Source organism: Erpetoichthys calabaricus, chromosome 10 (assembly GCF_900747795.2).
Source record: "Erpetoichthys calabaricus chromosome 10, fErpCal1.3, whole genome shotgun sequence".
In the NCBI taxonomy this organism is placed as follows: Eukaryota; Metazoa; Chordata; class Cladistia; order Polypteriformes; family Polypteridae; genus Erpetoichthys; species Erpetoichthys calabaricus.
The window spans coordinates 85,913,323-85,938,569 of record NC_041403.2 but is presented as its reverse complement, the minus strand read 5'-3'; the positions used below and the strand labels follow the sequence as shown (position 1 = coordinate 85,938,569).

At 35.4% G+C, this 25,247-nt stretch overlaps 1 protein-coding gene across 4 annotated transcripts in view; it reads left to right on the top strand.

Annotated features, from left to right (window-relative positions):
• Positions 1–25,247, top strand: part of samd13 (sterile alpha motif domain containing 13) — an 84,799-nt gene that overhangs the window by 26,533 nt on the left and 33,019 nt on the right. For 2 of the 4 annotated variants that reach the window (XM_051932492.1, XM_051932493.1), the window contains 3 exons: positions 8,764–8,802; positions 19,442–19,553; positions 22,430–23,855. In XM_051932492.1, coding sequence (XP_051788452.1) covers positions 8,764–8,802; positions 19,442–19,553; positions 22,430–22,696 — 418 coding nt within the window. In that variant the 3' untranslated portion in view covers positions 22,697–23,855. Of the gene's footprint in view, positions 1–8,759; positions 8,803–19,441; positions 19,554–22,429; positions 23,856–25,247 lie in introns of those variants that run through there. The other 2 variants (XM_051932491.1, XM_028811550.2) reach the window with 2 other exon arrangements.

Genomic DNA, 25,247 nt, shown 5'->3' with positions numbered 1-25,247 from the left:
TACACTGAATCTGGATTAGATGCTACCAAATTCACTAACCTCATCCACATCCTCAATAGCCAAGTTTAATAGGATCACAAGCAAAATGATTGGGGGAACTGCAAACAGCATCATGTTAAAAAGGAAACCCTGTCACAGGCTAGCCAGTCTAGCCAATCCAAAATATGATCTTACTCGGTGAAGACTCAGTTTCTGCTCCTAATTCTTCAGAATGACGTTATAAGATTAGAGTGTGAGAATAAAGCAACTTCAAAATATGTATGAAGTAAAAAGAAATAAAGAAACAGCTGCTGTATTTGGCTTGCTGCTAGTACATGTGTAAATACTGTAATGTAAATCAGCAACTTATGTTCCACCAATCAGCACTTCTGCCTCAAGCTACTCTTCCTCCACTTTCAAAATAAGGAGCGCAAAGAGATAACTGTAGTCCACTGCAGATAAAAGGAACACTTTTATCTAGTCTTTATCTAGTCTTCAGATTTCAACAAGATTACAGTGGACATGTGCATAGAAAAGAAGCAGACCATAAGCAAGTGTTTATTCTTAATAAATTATGTTTTTTTGCAAACATATTAACCTGTTATGAGCAATGCTGTCATAATACATGTGCATTACATTTTTCCAACCAGATAGTAAATAGAGAGTGCACAGAGTTTTGAGGGTAAGTCAGGCCATGATTTTATAGAGATTACACTGCCATTTTAGACAGATGAAATGCCACCACAGCAAACTAATCTAGAGCCATACAACCTCATTAGAAAGAATTCAAGTTTTTATAGTTTATTCCTATCTGGATCAAATGCTATTGGCAGAATATGACCCAGATCCAGTTTTGTATTGTTAATGTGATCTACTGTATATTATTGGGCTACTTTAACAAAATCTAGAAAGTTAAAATGACAGTTACTGTAAATTAAAACATTAGGTGGATTCCACTGTAATTCTGTGCTAGGTTTTCATTGATATTAGGTGACTGCAATAAAATAACCCATTAAACACTTCTTAAATGCAATAGTGTTCTATAGGAGATCAAATCTGGTACTGATATTGCTTCATATTGATTTTGTCTACAAGCCACATGATTTTTCATTTCTTGATTATGTAAAATATTTTGTATGACTTTCCAACAAAATACAAGCCAAAGTTGATTTGAAGATGTAAAATAATGTGATTAAATAAAATCTGTATTTTTCTAAATGTTATAGAGGCTTTAAATTTCAACAATTTTTAAAATTCATTTGCCAAGCATGTACATTATACAGTGCAGAGGTAAGCACCCGTCTGTTTTAATGATCTAAAGTTATCCATTTTTCTTTAACAGAAAGCCAGATTCCTCAGCATTTTTCTGCTCTAGGTACTCCTGCCTCTGTCCTGTCCGTAAACTGGGGGGGGGGGTCGTTCTTTATTAAATGAAAACAAAATACAATTTATTTTCTCACTTCTCTGAATAACCTATTTATTAGTATCCTTAAAGAGTTACATTTAAAAAATTAATTGTTATCTCATGAAGCGTTACATCAAGGTCAGCGAGTACAGATAGCTTACATGGACCAACTTATATTATGTTATATATATTATAACTTATATTATGTAATCCAGTATGTACTTAATATTTAAATTGCAATATCTTTAAAAAAAAAAAAAACAAAGTTTTTGATCTTGTCTGTTAATTTACAGTAGTAAAATATACAGTATATCTGTGTATAAGTGAATATATTTCCAGCAGAATCTTGTTGTATTAGAAGGTGCTTTCCCTGGCACCAGTTATAGAGGACAATCATATATAGTGAAATGTCCCTAAAGAACACTTTACATTGCCCCTTATCTATTGTGACCTTCATTTTGTCTGTACCTAGTAATATGTACAGCAATTGTATAAACCAATAGCTTTGAACAGAAATGTACATATCTTTAAATTCAAGGTACTAAGGTACAGTTGTATTTTTCATGGTTGACCCTGACTCTCCGCATGAGACAATGTTCATGTCGCAACGATAGTATGGGAGGAGTGCATCTTGCTTCTTCTTATGTTGTCACATATGAGAAGGAGTGAGAAGATGGGAGAGATGAGTTTTGTTAATTTTGGTGCCTCCACATGAAACGGTGTGAGTAGTGTTTCCAGATTCCCAATAGTTGTATATTGTTGGAACCTGGAATGAAAAGTGGGAATAATCATTAGTTCCTGAAAAATTGTAGTTTTTTTTTTAATGCTCTAACTTTCATAACATCTTCTTAATATGAAATTTCTTGTTCATTCAAATAATACTAATAATTATTCATCATTTTGCAACGATAAGACTATATTATGTAGTGTTAAATATTTAAAAAGGCTCAAAAAGTTTGGTGTGTTTTCTATATTATTGTATCAAGTGCATGATTCTGACGTGTCAGCACAAAACCTTCAAAAACATTGACAGCAATATAAATTATTTCAAATGAAAAATAAAATACAAAGAAAGAAAACATGATTAATCTTCACTAGGTACTGTTTAAAAAATATAATTTTTAAGTTACATTAATAAAACCCAGCCACAGGGGGATGCACAAACCAGTGGGTTTCTTCGTGCCGGTCCCAAGCCCAAATAAATGGGGAGGGTTACGTCAGGAAGGGCATCCAATGTAAAATTTTGCCAAATCAATATGCGGACAACAGTACAAATTTCCATACCAGATCGGTCGAGCCCCGGGTTAACAACAACCGCCACCAGTACTGTTAACCAACAGGGTGCTGGTGGAAATTGGGCTACTGTTGGTCGAAGGAGAAGAAGGGGGGGGAGACGTGTCCGGAGGCTGGAGGAGAGGAGGAAAGTAAAGAGAGTGGAACTGAGGGTAGGAACTTTGAACGTTGGCAGTATGATTGGTAAGGGGAGAGAGTTAGCAGATATGATGGATAGAAGGAAGGTTGATATATTGTGCGTGCAAGAGACTAAATGGAAGGGGAGTAAGGCCAGGTGGATTGGAGGTGGATTCAAATTGTTCTATCATAGTGTGGATGGGAGGAGAAATGTGGTAGGAGTTATTCTGAAGGAACAGTATGTCAAGAGTGTTTTGGAGGTGAAAAGAGTGTCAGGCAGAGTAATGATTATGAAGCTGGAAATTGGAGGTGTGATGATGAATGCTGTTAGTGCATATGCACCGCAAGTTGTGTGTGCAATGGGTGAGAGAAGATTTTTGGAGTGAGCTGGATGAAGTGATGAACAGTGTACCCAAGGGACATAAAGTGGTGATTGGAGCGGATTTCAATGGGCATGTTGGTGAAGGGAACAGTGGAGACATTGAGGTGGTGGGTAGGTATGGTGTCAAGGAGAGGAATGAAGAAGGTCAGAGGATAGTGGATTTTGCCAAAAGGATGGACATGGCTGTGGTGAATACGTATTGTAAGAAGAGAGAGGAACATAGAGTTACATACAAGAGTGGAGGAAGATGCACACAGATAGATAACATCCTATGCAGAAGAGTTGATCTGAAGGAGATTGAAGACTGCAAAGTGGTGGCAGGGGAAAGTGTAGTTAAGCAGCATAGGATGGTGGTCTGTAGATGATGTTGGAGATCAAGAAGAGGAAGAGCGTGAGGGCAAAGCCAAGGATCAAATGGTGGAAGTTGAAAAAGGAAGACTGCAAGGTTGAGTTTAGGAAGGAGGTGAGACAGGCACTGGGTGGCAGTGAAGAGCTACCAGACAGGTGGGAAACTACAGCAGAAATAGTAAGGGTGACAGCAAGAATGGTGCTTGGCGTGACATCTGGACAGAGGAAGGAGGTAAAGGAAACCTGATGGTGGAATGGAGAAGTACAGGAGAGTATACAGAGGAAGAGGATGGCAAAGAAGAAGTGAGATAGTCAGAGAGATGCAGAAAGTACACAAGAGTACAAGGAGATAAGGCACAAGGTGAAGAGAGAGGTGGCGAAGGCTAAAGAAAAGGCGTATGAGTTGTATGAGAGGTTGGACACTAAGGAGGGAGAAAAGGACCTGTACCGATTGGCTAGACAGATGGGCCGAGCTGTGAAAGATGTGCAGCAGGTTAGGGTGATAAAGATGGAAACATACTCACAAGCGAGGAGAGTGTGTTGAGCAGATGGAAAGTGTACTTTGAGAGGCTGATGAATGAAGGGAACAAGAAAGAGAAGAGGTTGGATGATGTGGAGATAGTGAATCAGGAAGTGCAACGGATTAGCAAGGTGGAAGTAAGGACAGCTATGAAGAGGATGAAAAATGGAAAGGCCGTTGGTCCAGATGACATACCTATGGAAGCACGGAGGTGTTTAGGAGAGATGGCAGTGGAGTTTTTAACCAGATTGTTTAATGGAATCTTGGAAAGTGAGAGGATGCCTGAGGAGTGGAGAAGAAGTGTACTGGTGCTGATATTTAAGAATAAGGGGGATGTGCAGAACCGCAGTAACTACAGGGGAATAAAATTGATGAGCCACTGCATGAAGTTATGGGAAAGAGTAGTGGAAGCTAGGTTAAGAAGTGAGGTGGTGATTAGTGAGCAGCAGTATGGTTTCATGCCAAGAAAGAGCACCACAGATGCAATGTTTGCTCTGAGGATGTTGATAGAAAAGTTTAGAGAAGGCCAGAAGGAGTTGCATTGCGTCTTTTTGGACCTGGAGAAAGTATATGAAAGGATGCCTCGAGAGGAGCTGTGGTATTGTATGAGGAAGTCGGGAGTGGCAGAGAAATATGTAATAGTTGTACAGGATATGTACGAGGCTAAGTGTGACAGTGGTGAGGTCTGTGGTAGGAGCGACGCATGCATTCAACGTAGAGGTGGGATTACATCAGAGATCAGCTCTGAGCCCTTTCTTATTTGCAATGGTGATGGACAGGTTGACAGATGAGATTAGACAGGAGTCCCCGTGGACTATGATGTTTGCTGATGACATTGTGATCTGTAGCGATAGTAGGGAGCAGGTTGAGGAGACCCTGGAGAAGTGGAGATATGCTCTAGAGAGGAGAGGAATGAAGGTCAGTAGGAACAAGACAGAATACATGTGTGTAAATGAGAGGGAGGTCAATGGAATGGTGAGGATGCAGGGAGTAGAGTTGGCGAAGGTGGATGAGTTTAAATACTTGGGGTCAACGGTACAGAGTAATGGGGATTGTGGAAGAGAGGTGAAAAAGAGAGTGCAGGCAGGGTGGAATGGGTGGAGAACAGTGTCAGGAGTGATTTGTGACAGACGGGTATCAGCAAGAGTGGAAGGGAAGGTCTACAGGATGGTAGTGAGACCAGCTATGTTATATGGGTTGGAGATGGTGGCACTGACCAGAAAGCAGGACACAGAGCTGGAGGTAGCAGAGTTAAAGATGTTAAGATTTGCACTGGGTGTGACGAGGATGGACAGGATTAGAAATGAGTACATTAGAGGGTCAGCTCATGTTGGACAGTTGGGAGACAAAGTCAGAGAGGCGAGATTGCGTTGGTTTGGACATGTGCAGAGGAGAGGTGCTGGGTATATTGGGAGAAGGATGGTAAAGATAGAGCTGTCAGGGAAGAGGAAAAGAGGAAGGCCTAAGCGAAAGTTTATGGTTGTGGTGAGAGAGGACATGCAGGTGATGGGTGTAACAGAGCAAGATGCAGAGGACAGAAAGATATGGTAGAAGATGATCCGCTGTGGCAACCCCTAACAGGAGCAGCCAAAAGAAGAAGTTGTTACATTAATAAAAAAAGCATTTATTGTGCTATCGTAAAGTTTTATTACAAAAATCCTGACATAAAAAATGTATTTTATTTTGTTTTGATGTTGGTTAAATTGTTAACTGTGTCTCCAAAAGCATCTTTAAATTTAGTGTTAGGGTACGTGTTGCTTCATACAAGGTAATTTCATTTTTTAATGATGAAAATGCTTTGTCTGAAGGCACTGGTGTACTTTGGCCATTGAAATCAATATTGCTTTGACTTCTTCAGACTTTGGATCCAGTTCCAAATTACTCTCAGTCACGGTGTTTTCCATAATTAATAGTCTGTTTGTATATCATCTTAGGTATCATGTTGGAAACATCTTCCTGTTAATAATATTGCTAATTGAATGATATCATTCTTATTTAGCATGGCAAAAAAATGTTTCCTAAGCACTTTAAGATACTGCCAACATTCTTCATAGCTTTTGCTCATATTTTAGTTTATCTAAAATCAAAAATACATTTGTTTTCTTCTAAAATATGAATTACAAAGTAGTATGTTTTAATTATACCCCAGCAATCCATGGACAGGGAGCCAGTAAATTGCAGCAACCCTGTTTAGGATAAGCAGGTTTGGAATATGGATGGAAGGATATGCTATATTTTAATTATTGTAATGTGCCTTTTAAACTAGCAGTATGAGTTCATGTTTAATTTACATGTTTGTTTGTGCCTGATTGCCTTCATTTTTAATATGGAATCTTTCAGTGAACATACACAGGGGAAGAAAAGGAATCTTTTGACAATACAGTAAGCTAGTGTTTGCTAGGTTATCTATCCACCTTGATTCATGAAACAAACAGAACTTAAAAGAACACCTTAAAAGAACCCATGTAGCTGGAGTCTCCACCCTGGAGCTCCAATTAGGTGTTAACTTACTTAATGGTACTTTTTTTAGGGATTTCATATTAGCATTCAAAAGTAGTAAAATTAATCTCAACATTTAGGGTTAACAGGGCAGAATAATCTGTGGCACACCAAGTGCAACTTAACAAGTATCCTTCCTCCACTCCCACAGTTTATCAAACCTATCTCGGAGTGAGTGAGGAAGTGAATGAAACAGAAGTTCATTAACTCAGAAATTTGTCCACAAGTGAGTACAGGTTGTAAAGAATTATTTTATGTGGTCTTCAAGGTGGCTGTTGCTTGTTTTCTGTACTTTTTTTAAGTTGTTCAGCATGATATACGGTTTCTGATAAAGTGATGATTTGATGAAAGTATTTTATTGTTTCCAGTTTTTAAATGATCCAGTTCTTAAAATAAAATCTAAAGCAACAGGCTTTACAATACAGTATTTGTTTCTTGTATCTGTCCTGCAACATCTTTGCATATATCTTGATGACACTAAAGGCAGTACTTTGTTAGGTACTGTGCTACAGTTTTGTTAGTTGCCTTGGTGTGTATATTAATTATATGTATTCATTGATTGTTGATTGTTCCTGGCATCTTGAATAAGTGCCAATAAATAATGTCAGTTTTAGTGTAAATCCCAATAAAGTAATTCAGTCATGTATTACATATTTATTACCTGGCAGCAATGTGGATGTATAATAGAGATCTTAAGTGTCAGGTTGCTGCAGTGAGATATATTTTGTGCAGTGCTCCCTGAAAGATACTACAATTAAAAGGGAAGTAAGCATTTAATGGGTTCTCCTTTTGTTTTTAAAATAACTTGATATTTAGATATCTTTAGTTTATGCAGTTAAGGCTTTTAGCTTCTCTGTTTATTTATAGCCATGACTATTATATAACAGAAAAGATTTGAGAGAGGATCTTTATCAAATAAAACCAGAGAGAGAAAGGTTTAAAAAAAAGAAAAAGAAAACTCACACACACACAAGTAATCTCCCTTGTTCTGGGTGTGATATAAATAATGGACTGGACTGGAATGGATTTACATATTATTGAAAGCCATATTAAATATTGTACATGATGTATATATTTTTGAAAGAAATAAAAATAGTTAATCAGAATGAAAATGCATGATCTACATCATTGTAGTTATTGTTTGTATTGGCCCCATGTTTGTTTAATTTATAACCATATGGTATTAACAGTAATATAACAAATGTGTTACTGAATCCTCATAAATACATACAATAAGAGAAAATACACAATATTCGTTATAATTTTTTATTATCATTGGTGACTGAAAATGTCTGCAAACACTTATTTTGAATTTTTATATTTTATTAACTTACCTTTTACAAGACTGTGTGTCCTTTTGTTTCCCCTTGATCATAAATTATACATTCTGTTGTGGAGTAGTTTAATATTGTATCTGTTACAAAAAGGCTTTGTAGCTGTGCACTTAAAAGTAGGTCTTCACTAGGCAATCAAATAACACTGAAAGAAACCATGTTGTTTTTTTTACATATGTGAAAGATATGCTGTCTCTTTAAAAAGTCAGCCATCGACAGAGAAGGCAGTTGGTGCAGGCAGTGTGTGGTTTGTGATGTCAGTTTGGCAGCAATCCAGACTGTTCTTTTTTCCACTGTAAAAATCTGACTCCTTATTGAAATCCTTTATCACTGTATTTCTTGTGGGTAACACAGGGAACTCAATGTTCTTAGTAACTGATTGAAAAAATACTACTTTTATACATATTTCTGGGTAGGTTTTTACTTTCACATTGCAGAATGGAAAAAAAAAAATCCCATAAATGGAATTCAGTGACTTCAATAGAATTAGATTGTTTATTTTGTAAATACTAGTTTTTTATAGCACATAATTAAAAAATATATATTGTTTGGTTTTTTATTTATCATATATTATGTATTATTTTATTCTATGATTCATTATTTTGCATGAAAAATATAGACAACAAATATAATATATACAGAGATAAACTTATTGCATTGTCAAGTTAGTGCTTCCAAAGTAGACCACTGAAGATAAAAACACCTTATTCGATATGATAACAATAATGGATCCAAATAATGTTTCTTTGGTGTTTGAAGATAAGTGATAAACTGTCAGCATTAAAAAGTATAAGACAGTACTCATGAAATATAGAAGATGAGCAAGTACATTGGCTGATATTTGTAGAATTTAAAATATAATTTGTTATCTGTTTTTGGTAGCTAGAATGGAGAACAAGGAGAATGGTTCAGTGGACACAAAAAAGTGAGTAAATTAAAGCATAAAACTATGAATTATGTGTGTGATATGCTGTGCAGTGAAGTATTTTCTTTTATGAAATGCAGTATGTATTCTTTAGATTGGATGTTTTTTTCCTAGGTACACTAAGTAGTTGAACTGTTCAGACTACATAAAAAGAGATATATAATATGCTAAAGCTTAGATAGGGAAAAATCAGTCATTACCATGATAGAAGACAATATTAACTCACTAGTATTTTGTCTTTCTTTTAATCTATAATAAATACCCATGAGGTTTTCAGGTATCTCTACTTGTTTTTTAATGGCCTTATTTGACATTCTGAAAATAAAGTGTGTTCTATAGTGTGCCTATTTGTTGTCCATTTTATGTATTATGTATGTATGTATTTATTTATATGTTTATTTAGTAGTTTTCCTGTCACTTTCATGGACAAGCCCCTTATGTTCCATAAATCTCTTAACATCACAAAGAAACTGAAATGATTAGATATACAGAAATTAACATAAAATGATCTTTAGTATAGGGCGGCACAGTGGCGTAGTGGTTGCGCTGCTGCCTCGCAGTTAGGAGACCCGGGTTCTCTTCCCGGGTCCTCCCTGCGTGGAGTTTGCATGTTCTCCCCGTGTCTGCGTGGGTTTCCTCCGGGCACTCCAGTTTCCTCCCACAGTCCAAAGACATGCAGGTTAGGTGGATTGGCGATTCTAAATTGGCCCTAGTGTGTGCTTGGTGTGTGGGTGTGTTTGTGTGTGTCCTGTGGTGGGTTGGCACCCTGCCCAGGATTGGTTCCTGCCTTGTGCCCTGTGTTGGCTGGGATTGGCTCCAGCAGACCCCCGTGACCCTGTGTTCGGATTCAGCGGGTTGGAAAATGGATGGATGATCTTTAGTATAGTGGTAGTAAAACGTACAGGGTAGGTATCATGGAATTTTCACTTTTATTGCTGGCCCCTCACATCTTGCTTTGTATACTCTTGAATTACTCCAGTAATTATGTTTTGAGATCATAGATATTTTATTCACTATCCAAATGAGATTTTCTCATTGTAGAGTACATGTGGAGTTAGGGCTCATCCACTCACATTGCATACATACAGTTCAGCACAAGATACACTTTTCCATGTACTGGAAGAAATGAGAATGTCCAGTAATTTAAGTACAGCTTTGAGATTTGTGTAGCTAACTGCAGTACTCAGGGAACACTGACACGGGGAGAAATATGCTTTATACAAGCAGAAACAATATCTGAACTCGGTCCCTTAAAGCTGCCAGGCATTCTTAACCAGTCATTACACAACTACCCTGCCATATATTGAGTCAAAAAAGTAAATCATACTTTCGGATCCTTCACAAATTTAATAATACAGGCAGGTCACTATATTACCATCAAGTATGAGTTAATGCAAAATGTCTGTAAACCTGTTTTCTCTACTCAAAAAAATGTTTTTCTGAAGGTGCACTCAGTAAAAGATTATAAAACACTGTGTCAAATATGTTGAGAAGCCTGTGGTCTATGTATAATTGTCTAAGTCTAATCAGTAAAGTTAGTCTGATAAAACAAATGTTAAATGAAAAATTGTACATTGTCGCATCTTTAGCGACTATATGGTGTAATTTTTAATTTTTTCCTGATTCAGAAATCTTCAGATTGGCCCTCTATGATTATAATCTTGTATTATTTATGATTTTTAATTTAAAAAAGAATAGATTGGTAGGCAATATGTGTTTTTAAACTTTTACTAGCTGTTTTCCAATAAACACATTGTGTACAGTGAAATATTTGAATAGCCCCAGTTTTCATTGTAATTTTATTTTGTCCTGTGCAGCCATAATTTGTGCAAAATTATTTCTTTAGAAACTAACTACTCTGCTTATGTCTTCCAAATCTAGATTTATTTTTACTTTTTTCAGATAAGGTTGTACACTAACCATTAGATAATGGTATTGTATGCTGTGTACTTACTTGAAAAAGGTGGAAAGATCTAACAACATTGCCAGTTCTGACAATTTGCCACTAATAACATATGAGGATGCTATAAAAAGTCTTTACATCTTGGACTTTTTCTAATGTATTTTATTATGATATTGATTTTAAATGTATATTTCATTCTCCAAATGTTGACCTCCATTCCAGTTTGTTTCCCACACTTCCGTGGACAGGCTCCTTGAAGAATTTAATATTCAGTAAAAGTTTGTTCCCTACATTTCAGGCATGAACCTTTTAAAATGTTTCTCCTGGATTTAAACTAATTTTACAAAATTGGTCAAGATCCCTCTGCCCATTTGTAACCTGTTAATGAATAGTAATTAGCTAATCCTGACATGTATTGTCAGTGGAATTATACTTTAGCCTTTGGCAGGAAAACTCCAGCTTACCAAGTTTTTGTTTATAAGCCACTGCAGTGGTGGCTGTATGTTTTGGATTATTGTCTTGCTAGAATATGAATCATCAAAGTCTATAGCAGGTTATATTCTTTCCTTTTGCCTTTACAAGTCCTCAGACCCATGACTTGTATAAGTAGCCTTAATACTGAGATAATGTAAATTTTAGTCTTACTGGATTATGTAGTTCTCTTCCACTTGTAATCTTTCATATACCTGGTAGCCAATTGCAGTTAAAATACTTTTTTTTCTTTTCTTCAACAAAGCATATTTTTATTCAGCATACTTCCATAAAGTCCAGTTTTTTGCAACTAATTTCTAAAGGACTGTAATTCCTGAGGCTTTGCTTTCTCTTCATAGGTACTCAGTTTTTGAGGATGCCATTTTCAGTGTTAATTCCCATTCTTTTCTTCTTTTCAATTGAACTTTTTTAAAACCGTTTTCCTGATAATATGCCTTTTAATAAGCTTTAAATAAACATTGCCTGCAATTGCAGTGAATGTTAGTTTATATGGCACGTCTAAAAGCATCTAACTAATATATAGTATATGTAAGGATCTGCATTAATCACACAGTGGTACTTTCAAGTGACTGGTGTATTTGGGACTGAAGTCCTGGAAAACATCATCATTGCACATACTAATATTTAATTTAAATACCTATTTGACTTTAAAACAAACTGATTGCAATGTGAATATCATAGGTTTATTTATAGACTAACAAGACATTAGTGTAGCACCAAATTTTAAATGAATGCACAAAATGTACTGAATTTTGCTATGGTTGCTTGCTTGTGTACCTAAAAAAATGGTATAGGGAAAATATATACTGCTAAGGGAAGGGAGTGTACAGTAAATGCAAATTTATGTGTAGTGTATGTGTCATTTTACGAAGATTTTATTTTGATGCATGCTTTAGCAACTTTTAATTTAAAGCTAAAATTAAAAAAATCCTATAAAAATAGAACTGCTCTTAAGTATGAAAAGGGGAAGGATGTGCTTTGAATGCTAGCATAGAAATTTTTAATCAAGGAATTTCTTATGCATCAGCAAGAGATTGTCAAAAATGTATGTCCCCTAGGTGTCTCTCTACACTTAGAATGTGAACTGACATTAAAGTTTACAAAATGTCATGTTTTTATATTGCACAAAACACATAGATGGAGAACACAGAGTAGCAAATAAAATACAAAAAAAAAAACGTATTCCTCCTGTGGGTTAGCCTTGGTGGGTTGTTACCCTGTCTGTCTGATACGCTGGCTTTCCAACATTTTCACCTCTCAATAGTATATCATGCCTCCCTACAAACCTCTAGCCTCTATTACTCCCTGCCAATGAGGCTTTATCAAACTCTGCAGCTACAGAGACAACAGATCAGAATGCCTTGCTACAGCCCCTGGTGCGTCTGTATTTCTGAACCATGATCAGCCCTTAAAGAGACATGCTTTCAAAGCAATTTCCCTTTGTATCTCTTCGGCTGCCTTGTTTCCAATGAGACCTATATGTCACTACAAATGGGACTGAGTGGACTTATTGCCAGTCCTGTAAAACTGTACTCCGTTTCAGGTGTCCTCAATGAGTTTTTTTCCAGGAATTACCAGCTTCTGCTATCTGCCGTCTTCCCACGTTGGCATGCAAAACTAACGTGAATTTTGTAAGACTATTTATATTTTGCAGGTAAAACCAGTGGTTAATCAGCTTGAAATAAGAGTACATGCATTTTTGTGACATTTGCAAAATGTTAGTACTATTGGAGGCAAAAAAGACACAAATATAATTTAAGTTAAAAATACTAAATTGTGCCGATTGATGAATTTTAATGGTTTATGTGATTAAAAACATGACCTTTGCATCCTTTCTATCTTGCAGCTAAAACATCGTCTGCATGAAATTTGAGATTGTAATTGAATAGTCCTGCAACTTACTACACTGAACTTGGAAAATTTGTGAATAGTGGTTGAATTTTGAATTAAAAGCCCATGTTGAAATAACAATGTTAATGTCCTTGAGTAGCATAAAGAAATAGTCTAACCATATTCCACTTGTTTCCATTTAGAACATTTGCTCTGTGGAGAAAATATGCTTAGTGTTTTGATAGCTTTCAGCATGTAATAGCAAACAATTCATGCTGCCGACATAAGAAATGCTGGTTGTTTATTACTGATTAAAGATGTCTAATGAAAAGTAAACAGTACAAACCCCCTCACATTTTCTTTTCTGTTTTATTCTTGATTATTAATATCCTGTTTTTTATTACTTTATCTTTATATTGTCATTATTTTATGTACTGTACTTTTTAAGAAGCCTTATACTTTTATCAATAGCTCACTCGTTTTAGAAATGGTTTCCTAAAAGACACCTGAAGAAGCAAAATGTAGACTCAACAGGTATCGTTTAACAGGTAGAGTTTACATTTTTCTGGACTAAGAGATTTTCAGATGACCCTGCTGTGTTTCTCTACTGTTTCTGAACATTACTCTGTAGGCCCTCATTCCTTAAATTGACATGCTTGTTCCTAGCATAACACATATTTTCAGTAATTCTTCCAACTGAAAACAAATATATTTTGAGCATTTTTCAGGGTTTTTTTTAGGAAATGGTAGAAGCAGCATTATTATAGTTGTCCTACAGTTGAATCTCTTCAGTTGTCTTTATTTTCCCCTTCCCTGCTGCTTCTGTATCTTTAGGCATTTGTTGTATTTTGTAAATTTACAGTCATAGAAAGTAAAATTTAAAAATATATAAAATATATCATAAAGCCATCTGATAAAGACTTGGCTGTTATAAATTAAATCTCTATTTTAGTTGCAAGGCAGGCACTGTAAATACCTTGTGCATTAAATAGCATTTTGAAAACAATCTCTAACTTTAAATGAGCAAAATGAACATTCTTATTCGTTATCTGCTCACCGTGCTGCTACTTTCTTTGAAATGCAGTATCTTGGACTTGAAGGTATGAGATATAAGGAAAGTTTGGAGGAGCTGTACCTTTCCTGTTTAAGCATACAAAAATTAAATGATGACCTCAATGTTTTTTGTTTAAGTTTTGAATTGAATTAGTATAGTGGATCCCAGCTGTTACTTTAAATTTACATTTTCAACAAGAACATGGGGACAGAGATGTAAACTTGTTAAATGCCAATTTCATACAAATGTTTAAGTTTTTCTTCATGCAAAGAAACATAGACACATGGAATAAATCTCCAAGCAGTCTGGTCGAGAGTGGTATTCTAGAAATCTTCAAAGCTCAACTTGATGTTGTTTTAGAAAAATTAGGTAAGTAGTGTTGGTGAGCTTGCTAGGCCAAGAGAACTACTCTTCTCAAAATTGTTGTAATATTCTAATGTTCTTGCTGCCTACCACTCCCCTTTCTTAGCTAAATTTTGACAGGATGAAATTATGGTTCACAATGGAAAATTTTTGCAGGAATACATTACATTAATATTATCTGTTACCTGCTTGTGCTTATTGTTAGAAAATTGATTATTAAAATGTAATGTTGAACTCGTCTAAAGTAGAGGGACAATTGTCAAGGCCCGTAGAATAGGATATCCTGATAATTGGGACACAATATAATAATATTGCAATTTTTATGTTTAAAAATGTTAAGCAATGCAAAATAATTTTGCAATATATTATCATTTCTGCACTAGTGGAAATTTGCTTAGGTATACCACTTTTCTAAAATATAGCAGTCAAAAACACAGTTTCACTAAAGCAAAAAAAAAAGTAACAATTTAGGGGGAAACCCCCACTAACACTGGACACAGAACATTTTGAAAAACGTTGCCTTGGTGCAATAAATCCTGCTTGCTATGGAATTCTTGCTGACTGGAGTGTAATGATATAGGAAAAGTCATGGATTCAGGGATTCAGATCCACTGGTTATCAACCATGTGGGCTGTAGTGGCATTTTAATGATGTTGTTTGGATCCAATGGTATGAGCAAAGTAGTTTTTGGATGTTATAAGATATCCAGATATTACTTTTGATCAGGTGCTTCTTTTCACGGAAGAAACATACTCATCAACAAATGAGCTTTTTCAGAAGGGTACAACTCCTGTCAGAAAATTAGATAAATGCCTGGAATGTGTTCAGCAACGTGCTAATAAATTCATGTTACAGAGTAGAAAGTGCAACCGATGTTCCAGTTTCAGAAAACATCCCTTACACATTTCTGAAATAACAACAAAAAGCAAAATGTGAAATAAATACTTTTCATGAAAGATTCTTGGCAGTACTCTTTCTGAGGGAAGGATACATGACTGCTTTGATCTGGAGGGGAGCCAATTGGAAGTGCTGTGAGCTACAATATCACAAATAATCCAGAACTAAAACACATCTCTTTGGATGTTTAGCATGATCTTGCCTTTCAGTTAAAATGCTTCTAAATTTTTTGTGCTTGGGATGTGGAAAAAAAGAAAAATTTGAGTTCATATAGTTTTGGTTAACACCAGTAGTTAACACCAGTTTCTATAGTGTATAATATTGCCTTTATACCGGGGGCTGCAAGCCAGTTTTTGGCTCATGAGCTTAGCAGTATTGGACCTGAAGTGATTTTAAGTTTACCCTCAGTTGTGCATATGCACATGTGCATCCTTAGCTTTCCAATTTGCAATGGGGCTTACAGTCCAGAGCATATATTGTTCTTGGTAGTAAAATTAGAACCACTTTTTTTGTCATGTTTGCACTTAACGTTTGATCATTTCCCAGAGCTTTGATAAGTCCAGTACCATATTCAGTATTATAAGTTGCCACAGTAATTTAAAAAAAAAAGGAAGAAAGCAGATCAAAATCAGGAAAGCATTTAACAAAGCACATTACTCTGATTAGAGTGGGCCCAATCAGAACCATTATCTTCACCTACTGCTTAGGAGGTGTTTAATTTGAAAAAGCAACCAAGGAAGCTTTGTGTGTTTCTTACACTTCATGGAAAAGAAGTCAGCAATATGATGCCCCTTGTTTAAAGAAGTGCATACTTCTGGTGCAGAAAGAGCCAGTATGTAGAGCAGATTTTTTTTCCCCAATTATTTGTTGGTTTTGTACTGTCCACCAAGCACCTATCTCTGTGTTAGCTAGCACAACTGCTAAAGAGCCCCAAAGTCTTGTGCTAAAGTTGTACAGTGTGAGTAGTATGAATGCTCTTTCTGTGTAACTGTGGCTTGTCCTTTTTCACCTAAAAGCTATTTAATTCTAAACTTGAGGTGTCACTTTTTTAATTTAGGGGTTCATAGCCAATATATTTTCATTGACAGTGGATAGTTGAAATGCTTTCAGTTTATTTAATGTCTTTTGCTATATTGTGTCTGACGATGACAGGGTCAAAGGGTACCACAGTGATATGATGTTATTTGAGACAATCCAGTCACCAACATCCACCTGTTTGAATATTTATTTTGTAATGTGAGCGATAAATGAAATTACACACTTCACTAATCATTAGCAAAAGAGTGGACATATATAATTAAATAACTTAATGTTAACATTAGAGAATTTTGCGCATATAAGGAAATTTTCTGATATGGCCCCATCAGAATTTCCATACAACAAACATCACTGCTTGTAATATTTACATGACTAACTATAAAGAAAGCTGTCAGTTTAGTTCTTCTGGGTTTGATAACTTCTTCCAGTTTTATTTTAGAAAATTGAAAAATTTGTTTAGAATTACATGACTGAAAATAGCTGGAAAATCATCTCCATCCATTACAAAAATGTCCGCCTCATCACCAGGCACAGCTCCTTTTCAGCTTTAGTAACAGCAAGTCCCACTCTCTTTGTCTGCCGTAGCGGTTTTTTTTTTTTTAACAGTGTTGCACCCCACCATTTACAGGTTATCCACCTAATTTTTTAAATCATTATGAGAATCCATTTGCAATTATATCATTCATTAAGTTAACAATGCTCTGGAGGGTGAAAGATTATTCTGTATGTAAAAAGGGAGTAATATGAAGAAAATGATATGGATACACACTTTTCAGATGTGCAGTCTCCATTATATGATTCACTTTGCTGTAATATTTCAAGTTGATTTATATATATATATATCTGTGTGTGTATGCATACACACAGATTTGATTCAGAAGGAATTCACACCCCTCCACTTTCTGCAAACTTTAATGTGTTACAGATTTTATTTTATGCCCATTAACTTCCACTCAATAACTCATAATGACAAAGGGAAGACATATTTTCAGAAAGGTTTGCAGATTTATTAAAAATCAAAAACTGAAATCTGTTATTGACAACTATTCAGACCCTAAACTGTGGCACACCCAATTGTGGTTGGGTACATCCTGTTTGCTTAACTTATCTTTGAGATGTGTCTAGAATGTGCTTGGAGTCCAGCAATGTATATATATAAAGTCACACAATTCAGGACAACAACCAAGCCATGAAGTCCAAAGAACACTCTGTAGTCCTCAGTGATCAAATTGTGTTAAGGTATAGATTAGTGCAAGGGCATAAAACCATTTCTAGAGCTTTGGGTGTTCCCAGGAGTGCAGTGGCCTCAATAATTGACAAATTGAAGAAGTTTGGAACCATCAGGACTCTTCCTAGAGATGGCCATTCAGCTAAACTGAGTTACTGGGCAAGGAGGGCCTTGATAAGGGAGTTGACGAAGTACCCAGTGGTCACTCTAATAGAGCTTCAGAAGTCCTCTGCTGAGATGGGAGAACCCATCAGAAGGGTGACCAACTGCTCAGCACTCCATCGAACATGCATTTATTGTAGAGTTTCTAGATGGAAGCCTCTAAGTATTAGGCTTACAGTTTGCCACATGCCATTTAAGAAAATCTAAGAGCATGAGGAAACATTCTCAGGTCTGATGAGACAGAAATTAAACTCTTTGGGCCCAACTTCAAACACTTTGTCTGGCAAACACCAGAAACTGCTAATCACCTGCCAAGTACCATCCCTACGGTGAAGCATGGCGTCGGCCACATCATGATGTGAATGTGCTTCTAAACAACATGGATGGGGAGACAGGTGTAATTACAGAGTGAAACTTGAAAAAAACTTGCTCCAGAGAGCACACAAACTCATACTGGTGCAGTGGTTCACATTTCATCAATAACCCAAAAAATACAGCCAAGACATTACCAGACTGGTTTCAGGACAAGTCTCTGACTGTCCTTGATGGCCCAGTCAAAGCCCACACTTAAACTCCATAGAACATCTGTGAAAAGACCTGAAAATGGAAGTTTGCAGATTATTTATATCTAATCTTAATAGAGCATGAGGATCTGCTAGTCAGAATGGAACTAACTGCTGAGATCTAGATATGCAAAGCTTGTGGAGACTTACCCAAGGAGTTATACCTGCTGCCAAAGGGGCTTTTGCAAAGTACTAAATTAAGGATCTGAATACTTGAATGTATGAGAGATTTCGGGGTTTGATATTTAATAAATCTGCAAACCTTTCTGGAAACATTTTTCACTTTGCCATTACATTACTGAGTGTAGATGATGGGCAAAAATATTAAATGTATCCATGTAAACTTAAATTGTGTAGAAAGTGAATGGGTCTGAATACTTTCTGAATCCACTGCATGCATTTGTTTTATCAACATACAAGTAATGTCTCCAGGCTGACATTTTTCTAAAGAAAAGTGCACCACCACATTATCTAAGACAGCACTGAAAACGAGACCCTTCCGTTAGATTTGATTTGATTATGAATAGAAAGCAGGATTGACAAAACACATTTCTATTAATTTGTCTGAAAGATGATTAGATTATGTACCTGGTTCATGACTGTAATTGTTTATACTGTTGTCAGGCACCAGAATCTCTGGGTGATATGTTTTGACAATGCTCTTATGTTAATATGAATGTCATTTACCTCTCAGTCGGTTTTGAATGTTCAGTAATTCATAATCCCATATTCAGAGTAATGTGGCAACTTGCACCATATTACTAGCATATTGCTTTATCCTGCTTAACTTAGTGTGCTATCCCACATACCATAACACATTGGTGGGAAATTGTCCAGTTTTACTTAAATTAGAAAAGACCTAATTTGCTTTTCAAGGAACTATTCAAACCCACTTTTTAATATGGCAGACATTTTAATAAAATTGTGCATGATAAATATCTGCAAACCTTTGGGATTGGTTACTTCATATTGATTCCTCTTTATTTTTGGCAAAAAATGTGTGATTGCTGCATAATTAATTAATTATAATATAGTTTCTAAAAAAACAATAATATATAAATAAATGTTTTTGGTGATGTTAACCATATGCTGTATGTGTTATATTTCAGCTTGGTAGAGAATGGACAGCTACCTGATCCAGCAGAATGGGCTGTTTTAGATGTTGTTAATTATTTTAAAGCAGTTGGATTTGAGGAGCAAGCAAATGCATTTCAAGACCAGGTAAGCCTTATTTTAATCACTGTGACATTGCTGTAATTTGTTTAAATAATATATTAGAAAAAATCTGATAAAACAAAAAAGCATTGTTAAAATGTATTTGTGTATGCAAGTGAATTATTATAGTAAACTATTTGATCATTTTGAAGTACATGGGATACATTGCAAATGGTTAGAATTGGAATGTATTTCACAAGTTATAAAAAACTGTCAATTTTCACATTTATTATCTGAGAGTTTACTTACATGAAGCATCCAAATTCACCACTAGAAATCATAACATCACTCCTTTTAGCTACCAAAATAAAGTAGTTTAAATCCCTGCTGAACATTTAGAAAGAACTCCAGTACAAAACTAAGGGAAAAAATAAATTATCTTACATCCGCTTAGCTAGCGAACGAGAGAACTACTTAACTGATTTAGATTGGGTCTTTTTCTATAATATGCTTGAACATTCCGGTTGATTTTGCGACTTCTGTCATTGCACTAAGAATCATAGTTCACTTGCAGGAGCGATATATTCGTGCTAATCTGAGACAGAGGCTTTGGGCCGAGGGGAGTGGGAAGCGTGATGTCAGGAATAGGGAGCCAGGCAAGGCCCTCCTCGCTGTCCTGTTTCACTATTACACGGGCTGAGCCATGGGGGATGGCTAGTATAATATATATTTATATACTGTATCTATTTAAGTATTTATTTATTTTAAAGAGCTTCTAAAAGCCAAATTTCCTCCTGGTAACAAATGAAGCTCTATCTATCCATGTGTCTGTCTGCAAGTCTAATATGCAGAGAAAACCTCACTTTTAAATGTGGGGGAAAAAAAAATTAAATTCCATGCAGACTATAACTGCCACAGAATTTGAACTCAGGACCCTGAAGTTGTTAGGCAGCAATAGTAACTAATGTATTTCTGTGTCAAACCAATAATTAATTATTTCCATCACAAACTGTGAAAGATACTGTTTGTGAAATTGTATAAATTATCTAAGCACTTACTTTTAAAATGGATCCATGATTACTATTATAAAATACTCCTCTTCTACAATGAGGCATAGCCAGAAAACTAAAAATGGAAAATGATTTTGAAACCTTATGGGGAAAAGTAGTTATTTAGCATTCCTTAGAAGTAAATGTTGTACTTGATAAATATTGGTAGGGTATTTTAGAACGGGGGTCTGAAAACTGTGGGACTGCCATGCTGTTCTTGAGGGTCTGATACAGCCCTCCTGAGGTTAATGTTTTTTAAAAAAAAGAAAGGCAGATTTTAAGAATTGTCTTTAAATTATTTCACATCATTTTAAAATAAGTATAACACAAAATGTTCTTCAATTGTTGCTTAACACAATCCGTGAAGCCTACAAAAAATCTTATAATCCTGGGCCACCTTAAATTCCTTCGCACCTGTCCTTATCAGTATCTTTTGTTTTGCAAATGTGTCAATCAGCACAAGCAGCCATGCTATCTCATTCTCCATCCAACAGAGTTGAAGTCAGTCGCAAACTTCTCCCAGGTCAAGTCTCTTTATCATGTTGTGAGGTTATTGGAGTTGTAAAGGACAAATATATATTGTTATTTGGAATACATGCATTTCATGTGTGTTCTGTGTCTACAAAAATCTGTGTAAGTGTAGGATGACATGAAATGCAAGGCAAGAAATGCTGAACGCATACCTAAAGCAGAAACCTTTTCCATGTTATACTAATAATGACGTGAAGTGTATAATGTGTGAAGACTTTAGTCCAAATATCAAATAAACACATGCCCTTTTATTCAAGAATATAAGAAAAACAAAAAAAAAAAAAAAATCATTCAATTTACATGTTGCTGTCAATGAGTTAAAAACCCAAGCTCAAATGTCAATCGACAGACAGTTGACAGTTGGTATTCTTGGATGGTGCAGACTGTGTAAAATGAGATACATTTTTATACTGTATAACTTGTTCATGTAACTTGAGTGACAGATAATTGTCTGTCTATCTTTGTATGTTTACTTTTGAATTAATTTTCCTATATTGCAGTTAGTATTGTTAAAATCAATGTCTTGTTATTTTTGAAAATTTATGATAATCTTTAAATACATATAAAGATGGTATTGACAACAAAATAAATAAAAGAAGATGTTGTTAGCTGGTGTGATGAATCTTCTACAAATTATTTTACAAAGACTAAGAAATTATTCCTGATTTTAGAAGAAAACTGCAGTGATTAAAGACTAATTGCCTTATGTATAAAAGTTGCTTATGTACAAAAATGTTGTGTACACCCGTTTCCATATTAACTCTGAGATGTATTAAAAGTAAACTTAGCATGAAACTACACACATTTTAGCTTCAAACCATACTTATGCACAGCTCTATCAAATACACCAAAATTAATTGCATATCATTTACTGTATACAGTACTTGGATATCATACTAGGATGTATACTTGGTATCATTTTTATGATGAAATACATCAAAGTATTTATATTATATTTTACAGATAAATTGTTAACTTTATTTCAATAATGTATACTGTTAATAATTAAGCATGGTAGGGCCACATCCCAGTTGTCCCCTGCCTGGAGTTTGTATGTTTTCCTGGTGGGTTTTCTCCACATGCTTCAGTTTTCTTCCAAAGGTGTGCAGGTTAGGGAATTTGCCAATGCTAAATTGACACTACTGGTAGGTATGTGTTCATTTTCACTCTGCGATGAGCTGATGCCCCATCCAGAAATTGTTCCTGCCTTGCGCTCAATGCTGGCTGGAACTGGTGCGGCGCTGGATGGATGGATGGAAGTATGGAATAGTTAAACATATATAACGAAGATTTTTCAGTGTTCCGTAAAAGTTTTGAAGAATTGGCGTTCTAAGCTTACAGCTGGTTTTACGTTTATTACAGATGCTTATTGTATGCCAATTGATTACTTGGAGAAAGAAAACGGAAGAGGAAGAATTGGGGGTTGGTGCGTTTGACAGACATAGTACTGCAGCAATAAATTATTCCATCCAGGGTCACGCCTGTCCCAGCAAGTATCATGCACAAAGCAGGAACAATCTCTGGACAGGGTGTCAGCTCATTGCTACCGATGCACCACTGTGCCCCCACATGTTTAATACATGCTTTAATGCATTTCATCATGAAAATGATATCAAGTATACATCTTAGTATTCTAAAATGTTCAGAGAGCTGTAATATTATGAATGTCATGTATTCTGTGTGGCAGTCACTGCCTGCATGCTCCTGTTAGTGTAAGAGACGACTGGGTCAGGGAACACTTAGAATACAAAGAATTTAACATGCTACTTTAGTTATGATGGGGCTTAAAAAACTCTAGCAAATGAAACGTCAATTTTAAGATGAAGTTTACAATGTTCTACTTTAATGACAAAATACACTGCAAGATTAAAGTGGAAATTTTGAGATTAAAGTCGACATTTTGACTTTAATCTTGACATAGACCTTTTTTTTTTCTTTTTTTTCAGACGGTGGGCTGGGACTCGCCTTTTCACAATGACTTTGATATCTGACCCCTTCTTTTTTTTATTTTGGGCACTGTGTGACTTTCTGAACTTGACCTTTTGAGTGCCTCTGCCATGCTGTACCACTCCATCAATTTTCTTTTTGTTGCTTATACCACTGTGTAAGCTATCAAATAGTACATTGTTCCTTGCGTACACTGAGCAGGACCTCTATTTCGCATTTGCTGAAATTATTTTTTTCATGTGCATTTAGCATTGCTTTTTAACAAAACAATGAATGGAAGGGACTATTTATATTGTCTTACATATTCAAATAGTTGTAATTCTAGGAGAAGTCGGGGTGTGTCTGTAGACTTGTACATGTGCCTTAAAATTCATGTGTACATGTGCCTTAAAATTCACTGGGGTTTATAAAGGGCAAGTGCATAGAACTTTGCTTAAGTACACAGTATTATGCATCTGAATTTTTTGTGCATATACACATTTCTAGTTTTAGCCATATACGCACCATGGTTTAGTGTGAATTCTAAGCAAGGTGTTATACATGAGGTCCCCAGTGATAAAGATTAATTAAGGTTTCAAATATCTTGCTATAATCAGACACAAACCTGATTTTCCGTTAAAATACAGAAGTCATCTCCAAGGAGGAACAACAGTTCATTGACTGTATCAAGAAATTTTATTTTTTTAACTTGAATTATCACATTATATTATTCTATTAATAAATGTTGAAATATGTAAATCTTAAACTCCTCTGGCTTTCCTCAGAAATCTTAATATTAGGATGGATGCAATTGACATTAAATGAAAATAGATGGATGGTTGGATGGATGGATCCATTTTTACTAATATACAGTATATATAATATGTTACTTGTACAAAATTATGATAGATCATTGCATTTTGTCTGTTGTCTTATGTGATGTCCTGGTGTTTCTGCAATACTCCTGTTAAGAAAAAAGGAAAAATTGAATTGAAATAAATAAAAAAAAGTTTTCCACATTTCTTCTTTATATATTAATTTTGTAAGGTCATTCAGACATTGAAAATCCTCCTGTCAGCAAGAGAATAAATGTCTGTTTCTAAATCAAATACATTACTGACAATGCCAAAAAACTGTTACTGCATTATGGGGAGAACAAATGCAATCAAAATCACAGGTCAGTAAACTCCTGGGGTATTTCTTTTCCCCTATAATCTTGACAGCTGCCTCTTGATTATCTCTGAAAAATGTCAGCAACTAGAAAAACATCAGTTATGCCTTGTTTTAGTTGTTTTGATTTTTTGATTAAGAAGAATGCCAAAGGCAGTTTCTTTTAAAATCACTAGATAAATAGGCCTTTATTGGTCCCTGAAGAGAAAATTACTAAAATTTAATTAAAAAATACATTTAATTTTTCAATACTGTTGGTTTATGATATGCTGCCATTCCACCCAGGGTTATTTTCTGTCTTTTACATAGTGCTGCTAGATTTTGCTGAGGCTCCCTGTGACCCTAAATTACACAAAGTGGGTTTGAGAATGTCATTGTTCTATTTTGTTATGTTGGAGGTTAATTGAAATTCCAGTTGCTTCCTTAGGGACCATGAATATAGTATACGGTATATACAAGCCCAAGTCACAAAAAGGTGGGATGGAATGGAAAATGCAAATATAAAAATAATATGCAGTGATCTTAAATTTACTTTGACTTTTTTATTTCATTGCAGACAGTATGAACCCAAGATATTTCATGTTTTCACTGGTTAACTTCATTTCATTTGTTAATATACATCCATTTGTGCTGCAGGCCTGAAATGCAGGGATGGATGTTCATTAACAAATTAAATGAAGTTTCCCAGATAAAACATGAAATATCTTGGGTTCATACTGTCTGCATTTTTTGCATTTTCAATTCCATCTCAACGTTTTCTGATTTGGGGTTTTTACCTTATTTGGATTTGGTATTTTTTTTCTTTAATCTCCTTTTTCTTTCATCTCTTTTCAATTATGTACTTCAAACTCCCCAACAAATGTAGTAGTGGTGTTCATATCCCAGCTTGAGCAGTGTCTAAATGGTTTGTACATTTTTGCTGTATTTGTGTATGTTTTCTCTGATTATTCTGTTTTTTTCCACAACCCAAATGCATGTTTTTACATTAGGTCGAATGATAACTCGAAATTGGCCTGTTATGTGTGTTTATCTGTGAGTGAGATGAGAGTGCCTTGCATTTGGCTGGCATCCTGTACAGAAATTC